General features: G+C 42.4%; 1 protein-coding gene across 1 annotated transcript; it reads left to right on the top strand.

Annotated features, from left to right (window-relative positions):
- Window positions 1-803: 803 nt before the first annotated feature.
- LOC149225496 (phenylalanine ammonia-lyase 1-like) lies at window positions 804-3,229 on the top strand. Its single transcript, XM_089375100.1, has one exon. The coding sequence runs from the start codon at window positions 904-906 to the stop codon at window positions 3,037-3,039; it is 2,136 nt and encodes a 711-aa protein (XP_089231226.1). The 5' UTR covers window positions 804-903; the 3' UTR covers window positions 3,040-3,229.
- The last annotated feature ends 5,986 nt before the right edge of the window (window positions 3,230-9,215 follow it).

Genomic DNA, 9,215 nt, shown 5'->3' with positions numbered 1-9,215 from the left:
ATATTATTCAAAGTAGATTCTTCATATATATTATACAACGAAAAAGAAATGAGAGTGAAAAGTTTCACAAATCATATAATAATTATTCAAAGTAGATTCTTCATATATTCCAAATTAGCATAAACAGATTTTCCACGTACCTTACCCAACTACCATAAATAGATTTTGCATGTATCTTGATTCTTACCCCACCAAAAGCAAGCTGAGAATGGAAAGTTTCATTAAAAAAAATGAATAAAAAGTTTCACAAATCATATAATAATATTATGCAAAGTGGATTCTGCCTATATATTCCACAAACCAAAAGCAAGCTGAGAATAAAAATACCGCATAAAAATACTTACCTGCTTCTGAGAATAAAAGAGAGTACATTCCATGAAAAGTCACGGTCTTTCATTACCATGAAAATGGTTAACAAGCGTAAATGTCGGTCTGTATGAAATCGTCATGAAAATTACTTTAATTTGTTAAAATTATTTTAAGTTTTTAATGGATAATGCCAACCGAAAAATGTGGCCCTCTCCGCGTTGAACTCCACTTCCAAAATGTTTTAAACATTTAAGAAAAGCGAGACCACGGAAAAATCGTTGAAAACGATTTTCCGAAATTTCTGGGCTTGGCTTTCACCGACCTCCACCCCTCTTTGTTTGACTGCTTGCATATCTATACGTGTCACAGCAGCGAAAAGAACGGTCATCATGAAATCTCAACGAAACCCACATCGTTTACATTTTTGATCTCTGAGAAAGTAATGTTATAAATACCCTCGGGATTCTCACAGCGAGAACGCAGGTCGCATTTGGCTCGATTTCATTGCGCTGAAGTTTGAATTGCGCTCGAATCCTGAAGTTCGTCGTGCGAAATTTGAATCGTGAATTATTTGTTTGTTGAATTAAGGTGAAAATGGCGCTCCATGGAATCACAGGCGAAGTGAAATTCTGTGCGGGAAATGGCAGAGTGTCGTCTTTGCATGATCCACTGAATTGGGAAGCCGCAGCCGAGTCCATGAAGGGATCTCACTTTGATGAAGTGAAACGAATGGTGGAGGAGTTTCGTGCCCCGATCGTGAGACTCCAGGGATCCGGTCTCACGATTGCCCAAGTGGCAGCCGTCGCCAGGAGAATGGGGTCCGTGACGGTCGAACTCGAGAACGGCGCGAAGGCGCGCGTTGATGAGAGCAGTAATTGGGTGATGGACAGTATGGCGAACGGGACGGACAGCTATGGCGTTACTACGGGGTTCGGCGCGACGTCGCATAGGCGTACGCGCCAGGGTGAGGCGCTGCAGAATGAGCTGATTCGGTTCCTCAATGCTGGGATATTCGGGGGCTGCGGTGATTCGAACTCACTACCTCGAGATACGACGAGGGCGGCGATGCTGGTGCGGGCGAATACGTTGCTGCAAGGCTACTCGGGGATCCGCTGGGGGATTCTAGAAGCCATGCGTGGCTTATTGAATGCTGGAATTACGCCCAGGCTGCCATTGCGAGGTACCATAACGGCGTCCGGGGACCTAGTGCCATTGTCGTACATAGCGGGTCTGTTGACGGGGCGGTCGAATGCGAGAGCCGTGACTGCCAACGGGACGGAGCTCGGAGCGGCCGAAGCGCTAGCCGCAGCCGGCGTGGAGAATGGGCCATTTGAGCTACGGCCGAAGGAAGGACTAGCGCTTGTCAACGGGACGGCCGTCGGGTCGGCTCTGGCGGCTACGGTGCTCTTCGATGCCAACGTGGTCGCGCTTCTGTCGGAGGTGCTGTCGGCAATGTTCTGCGAAGTCATGCAAGGGAATCCGGAGTTCACTGATCATCTCACACACCGGCTCAAGCACCACCCGGGTCAGATCGAGGCGGCAGCGATCATGGAGCACCTCCTAGAAGGCAGCTCATACATGAAGGCTGCCGCAGCCAAGCACCACGAGGCAGACGCGTTGTCAAAACCCAAGCAGGATCGCTACGCTCTGCGCACCGCCCCTCAGTGGCTCGGTCCGCAGATCGAGGTGATACGTGCGTCGACTCACATGGTGCAGCGTGAGATCAACTCCGTCAACGACAATCCCCTCATAGACGCCGCCCGCAACAAGGCGCTCCACGGTGGCAACTTCCAGGGGACACCTGTAGGCGTCGCCATGGACAACGCACGCCTGGCTCTCGCTGCGGTGGGAAAGCTCATGTTTGCACAGATGTCGGAGCTCGTCAATGATTTCTACAACAACGGTCTCCCATCGAATCTCAGCGGTGGGCCCGACCCCAGCCTGGACTACGGTTTCAAGGGTGCCGAGATCGCCATGGCCGCGTATACCTCAGAGCTCCAATTCCTTGCCAATCCGGTGACAACACACGTCCAGAGCGCCGAGCAACACAACCAGGACGTCAATTCCCTCGGCCTCATCTCAGCTCGCATGACGGCCCAGGCGGTCGAGATCCTGAAGCTCATGACCTCGACGTACCTCGTGGCGCTCTGCCAGGCCATTGACCTACGACACCTGGAAGAAAATCTGCAGGGCGCAGTCCGACAAGCTGTAGGACAAACCTGCAAGAAGACCCTCGTTGTGGGATCTCGAGGAGAGCTCCTCAATTCTCGCTTTTGCGAGAAGGACCTCCTCAAGGTCGTCGATCGGGAAAATGTCTACTCCTACATCGACAACCCCTGCAGCGCTACCTCCGTGCTCACCACGAACCTCCGCCAAGTGCTTTTAGAACACGCGCTCGAAAATAAAGCCGACAACGATGCTTCAATCCTTACCAGAATCCCGGAATTCGAAGAGGAGCTCAAAGCGCAAATCGTTGCCGACGTTCAAGAGAGGAGGGCCGCCTGCGAAAAGGGTACCGCCCCCGTTCCCAACAGAATCAAGGACTGCCGCTCTTATCCGCTGTACGAGTTCGTGAGAGTGGAGCTGGGGACTTCGTTGCTGGTGGGCACCAATAGCCGTTCTCCCGGCGAGGACTTCGACAAGGTGTTCGTTGCTATCAACGAAGGCAAGGCGGTGGAACCGTTGTTCAAGTGCCTGGAGAAATGGAACGGCGCCCCCATTCCCATTTGAAATTTGAATAGAACTAACCGCAAACCCAAGGCCAGTGAATGTTGCGGAAGCGTATAATACATTATTGCAACGTTGTTTTGGGCTACCCTTATTTCCTACTTCGCTGCCTTAGGCTATAGTGATTTCCTACTTCCAAGGAACGCTGATTGTAGGGTATAAATTAGCAAGTAAAGAGAGGTGGATAGGATTATTAAATTGGGATAATTTCAAAGAAATGTGTATTTTTGAATTTATTATTTTAATATTATCAATGTTTCTAAAAATATAACATTATTTTAATATAAAAAAAATGAAAAATGCAATCTCAATCCATTAATTAATTAATTTTGTTGTTAATATAAAAATAGCACCCAAGAATACAACACTATTTTAATACAAAAAAATGAAAAAGTGCAATCTCAATTCATTAATTAATTATCAAATTGAGAATATTTCCTCAAATAAATAAAAAGTTTAACTTAATTGAATCAATTCATACTTTAAAAAAAATGATGAATAGAAAACTAAAATAGTCCAATGAAATTGTTAACTATTTCATTTCAAAATATAATTTTACTTATTTATTCATTATGAATTGAATGATTTTGATTTACATAGCGTAAAAAAAAAATTGTCATGTTTAATTAATTATGAAATTATTCTTAATAATAATAGAATCTTGAATTTATTTTAAAAACAAATGAATTAATATATATTCATTTTAATCTCACAATCATTAAGTTTGTAAGAAGTATATTTCAACTTCAATATTATTTAAACTTCTAAGAAATATATTTAAAGTGAGTTTTAACATATTATTTTTATATGTCACAACTCTATTAATTTGACATTTTTTACTATACAAAAATTTTCACAAGAATAATTCAACATGGTTGGGGAATTCTTCTATAAACCTTCTAAATTGTAAGTGCCTTTGAGCAAAATCAAAACTCTTTATGACAATTTGCATTCAATTGAAAGGATTTTTTAGCACCAACTTTTGTAGTTCACTAGGTAGCTAAGACAACGAGGCAGGCATATTTACAACCGCAATAAACAAATTGTTTGCTTCTCAATCAACAAATTAAGAACTATCATCAACCATTTCAGCTCCGTGTAAATTGTTTGCATTCTTGTTTTGCAGGGATTGTTGATAAACCAAATTATCTAATTCTACTTTAAGTTCCCTTAGTCTTTCCCCAACACGCGATGATATAGCATTGTAAAGCTTCCCTTCAGAAAACCCTTGCTCCTTGCTCAACATAAATAAATCATCAACTTTGATTGAATCCCCCACTAGCACTACAACTTGCAAAAGGGATCTTTGGCAAGCGTAACACTAACAATACATAGGAAGAGGGTGAAATATCTGCAGAACTGTAGTTGGACATATGTCACAGTCAGACGAAATATCTATGTAACTGTAGTTGGACAAATGTCACGATCATACGAAAATGGTAAACGAAAAAGTGAGGTGCACTGATTCAAATAAAGGTCTATCAACCCAATTAATATTTTTTTCTCAATTTAAAATCTACATGTAAATTACCAAAAATATTAGCAATTTAAGAGTAATTATGTCTAATACTCTTGAGTTACCAATACTACTATTAATTATTAATTGAAGTCTCAATTAAGCTTCAAATCTTATATTTGTATGCTTTTCCTTATTCTTGAGCTTCAACTTTACTCTACTCTTCTTTTTCAATATTTCCTCTAACTCTTTTTTTTTTCTCTATGTGTGCTTCTATGTAAAATACAACTAAGTGGGTTTCTCTGTCAAATTTAGTAAGCTCAAAAATATCTTTATTTTCTTTCATTTTATATACCACTGTTACAAGAGATTTAACAACTCTAATTTTTTATTCTTCCTTCTATTATAGTTATGGAAAATTTTCCATATTCACTTTCAACGCGCAAGTTGTTGTTGAAAATAGCAACAATAAATGCTAAATATAGAAGTGCTAAAAATAGCACTGCAATAAATAGCATTTCGAGATACCTTCCTATTTTAGTTAGTCCTTGAACTAAAATACAGAAGTAAAATTCAAAATTGATCTTAGCAGTTGTTTGTAAAATAATTAATTAATTCATCTTGAGTTAATTAGTTGTAGAAAATCAAACATGAAGTCTATGTGAGGACATGCAACAGTTATCCCATTAATTGAGGAATTTATCCCTTAGTTAAAGAGATAAGGATGAGTTGTAATTAGTTAGCTTAGTTAACTGAGTTAAGTCCAGTTAGATTAGTTCAAATAGTTTGTTGAACTAATTGTGAGTTCAGTTAGTTAATGCATGCATGCATGTAACTGCTGCACTTCAGATAACTGGATATTCTCTCATAAATAACTCATGCATGTCAGTTCATACAGAAACCTAGTTGAGATCAAATGATGGGTCAGTGTACTATCAGTTGTAGGAATATTCCATGGAGGATATCTCTTGCATACAGAAGGAATTCATTCCTTGGAGATTGCGCAGTTACTTCTTCAGTTTAGTGAGTGTGTGATGAGGCCAATCACACAGGTGGCATCATTGGACCCCAATAAAAACTGCACAAGGAAATAGGAGTCTTGGAGGGCTGAGGAAAGGCATATCTTGTGTCTATTCAGTCTGTGAGCTGTAACTTTTTATTACAGAGAGAGCATGATAGCTTGTGAGTTGATTCTTTGCATAATCTGAACATATTTCCACTTGTATGATAATACAAAGATCAGGATTTTTAGCTGAGGCTTTCCCCAGAGTATTCTTTTGTGTTCATGTGTGATTGATTTCTCATTCTCAGTTATATGTGTTCTATTTGATCTTGCTCATATTCGATTAAGCTTCCGCAAGTTTGTTGTAGAAGTAGATCTTGTATTTTGCTTTAGTATATTGCATAATCTGTTGATCTACAGTGGGAATTTCTACATGGTATCAGAGCAAAGGTGATCAAAGGAGAGAACAGTATACAAGAAGTTCGAAGTTCGAAGTTTGAGGTTCTTGAATATAGAAATCGAGTTCTTATCACATCTCAATTTCACTAATGGCATTTAACGGTTTAAGACTCGAGTATGCCCGTGATGGCAGCTCGAATTATATAGCTCGGAAGGATTGCATGGAAGTAGTGTTAGAGGATAATGGTTTAAAAGACTTCATTGATCAAGAAATCCCTAAGCCAGCGGTGGCTAATGCTACAAAATTGGAGGAATGGAAGAAATGTGTGGCTAGAGCAAGGAGAATCCTTCTGGAGGGAGTTTGAGACCACATAGTCTCGAGTCTCCATGGGAAGGAGACACCGTTTTCGATGTGGAAAACATTGAAAGATCTATATCAGAAAAACAATGATCAGAGGAAGATGGTGTTGAAAGACAAGCTTCGGAAAATCAAGTGTGAAAAGGGTGACATGATCTCTACATATCTCAACAAGCTCACCACCTGTAGGGATGAGCTTGGAAGTGTAGGGATCACGACTGCAGATGATGACATCGTGAGTCTTGCACTCCTCGGTCTTCCTAAGAGCTAGCATAGTTACCAAGACTCGGTAAATGGAAGAGAAAAACTACCAGATTGGGAACGACTTTGGTTGGATCTGATGCAGGAGGAGATAAGGAGAAGCACCAGAGATGGATCCTCATCAAAGCAAGATGATGAGGAAAATCTAGCCTTAGCAAGTAAGGCGAGGAAGGGGAAAGGGAAGGCGTCCCATCCCAAATCCAGTTCTTCCCATGGTGGGAAGAAGTTTGACAAATCGAAAGTGCAATGCTTTCATTGTCATGAAGTGGGCCATTATGCTACGAATTGTCCACAGAAGAAATCCAAGAAGGGATCCTCAAAGGGATCTGATGGTGAGGCACTGGCCTCATAGTTTGAGTTGGATTTCTCTCTTATCGCATGCATGGTTTCATCCATGGTGGGATGTGTGTGGTACCTGGATAGTGGAGCTTCATTCCACATGTCAGGTGACAAGAATATTTTCAGTACCTTGGAGGAGAAGGATCTCCATATGTGGATCGAGATGGGCAATGATGGAAAGTATCATGTTTCAGGTGAAGGTACGGTTGTGTTTCATAGGGAGCATGGAGCTCCTCTCACCCTGACTGCTGTAAAGTATGTACCAGGTCTGAAGAAGAATCTTGTGTCCGTTGCTATGCTAGAAGATAAAGGCTATGATGTAGTATTTAGTAAAGGAAAGGTATTCTTGAGGCATATCGGCACTGGACAGACCAAGCTAATCGGGATTCGAGTAAAGAATCTCTACAAGCTGGAGGTAGACAACTGTGCTGCATTGAGTTCCAAAGCTGAGATGGTGCAGAGCAAAGATGTTAGCAAGCTATGGCATAGAAGATTGGGCCACTTGCACCATGGAGCCTTGAAGATCATGCAACAGATTTCTACCGAACTTCCCAAGGGAAAAATGGAGCAGACGAATACATGCAAAGGTTGTACCTTGGGTAATGATGTGAAATCTTCCTTTCCATATCGAGATAGTAGAGCTGGAGAAATCTTGGAGCGAGTTCACTCAGATGTTTGTGGACCTTTCTCTACAGCCTCCACCGCTAAACAAAAGTACTATGTTATTTTTATTGATGATTTTTCTTGTAGATGTTGGATCTACTTATGCAAAAGAAGGATCAGAACTTCTTGAGGTTTTGTGAGTTTAAAGACTTAGTAGAGAAAGAATCTGGAAAGAAAATAAAAGCTTTGCATAGTGACATCGGTGGAAAGTACGTCTCCTAACAGTTTAAGGATTTCTGCACTGCAGAAGGAATTAAACGGGAGTTGACGACACCCCATAACCCACAACAAAATGGGGTGGCCGAAAGGAAGAACAGATTGATTGTGGGTGCATCTCGAGCGATGCTGCATGACCAAAGCCTACCACTGCATTTGTGGGTTGAAGCATGCAATACAGCAGTATACTTGCAAAACAGAAGCCCGTACCGTATATTGGGAATGAAGACACCTATGGAGGCCTTTTCCGGGAAGTGACTAGATGTGAGTCACTTCCGAATCTTTGGATCATCAATTTACTGTCATGTGACCAAAGATGCCCAGAAGAAGCTAGATCCAATAGCTGAGTTGGGAATACTTGTGGGGTACACTGATACACCCCACAACTATCGAGTGTACTTGCCTACTAGTCATAGGACAGTGGTACGCAGGGATATGAAGTTTAATGAGCAGAAAGCCATGTGAGTATCACTTGAGAGGGAGCTCAAGTTGCATGCAGAGGAGGAACTTTCTGCTCCTAAGGGGAGGAGCCTCAGATTGATGTGGAGTAGTGGCATGCAGAGGATTCGGGAGTGGAGACATCCACTCATGCCGAGACTTCCAGAGATGGGCGGAAACGTTGAAGGGAAGCTGACAGGTTGATGCTGGATGCGTGGGAGAATGTGGGACACCCATCCTCTCAGCGTAGACAGAGGAGGTCGCCCGAGCGGTACACTGGGTACATGGCCTTGGTTGGGGAGTGTGTAGAGTCCGAACCTTCTTCATTCGAGGAGGCAGTGCAGTAACCAGTCTGGGTTGATGCAATGGTAGAGGAGTATGACTTTATCATTCGGAACAGTGTGTGGGATGTTGTCCCAAGACCTCAGGACAGGTTAGTGGTGAGTTCCAGATGGCTTTACAAGGTAAAGCTGGCAATTGATGGCAGTGTTGAGAAACATAAGGCAAGGTTTTTTGTCCGTGGTTTCTCACAGGTCGAGGGGATCGACTACGATGAGAACTTTGCTCCTGTAGCAAGGTACTCATCTATCAGATCAATGTTGGCACTATCAACTTAGATGGGTTGGAAGATCCATCAGATGGATGTGAAGATAGCATTCCTTAATGGGAAGAATGAGGAGGAGGTGTACATTGAGCAACCAGAGGGTTTCGAGACCTTCGATCGTGAGTCACATGTGTGCCAACTCAAGAGGGCTTTGTATGGGCTGAAGCAAGCACCCCGTGCTTGGTACACCAAGATCAACAACTATTTCACCGGGTTGGGCTTCACCAAGAGTGAAGCAGATGTGAACCTTTACCACATCATGGTAGAAGGTAAGCCATTGATCATTGTTCTTTATGTGGATGATCTAATTTTGACAGGTGATGATCAGTTGATCAAGTCTTGCAAGGAGAACCTTGCAAGAGAGTTCGAGATGAAAGACATGGGTCTTATGCATTACTTTCTAGGCATGGAAGTGTGGCAGAAAGATGGTGAAGTATTTGTG

The sequence above is a fragment of the Pinus tabuliformis genome, chromosome J (genome assembly GCF_031772625.1).
Source record: "Pinus tabuliformis cultivar Carrire ecotype Pingquan chromosome J, CPIR1, whole genome shotgun sequence".
Taxonomy (NCBI): domain Eukaryota; kingdom Viridiplantae; phylum Streptophyta; class Pinopsida; order Pinales; family Pinaceae; genus Pinus; species Pinus tabuliformis.
Note: the sequence above shows the minus strand (reverse complement) of the source record. Positions and strands in the feature narration are given on the sequence as shown.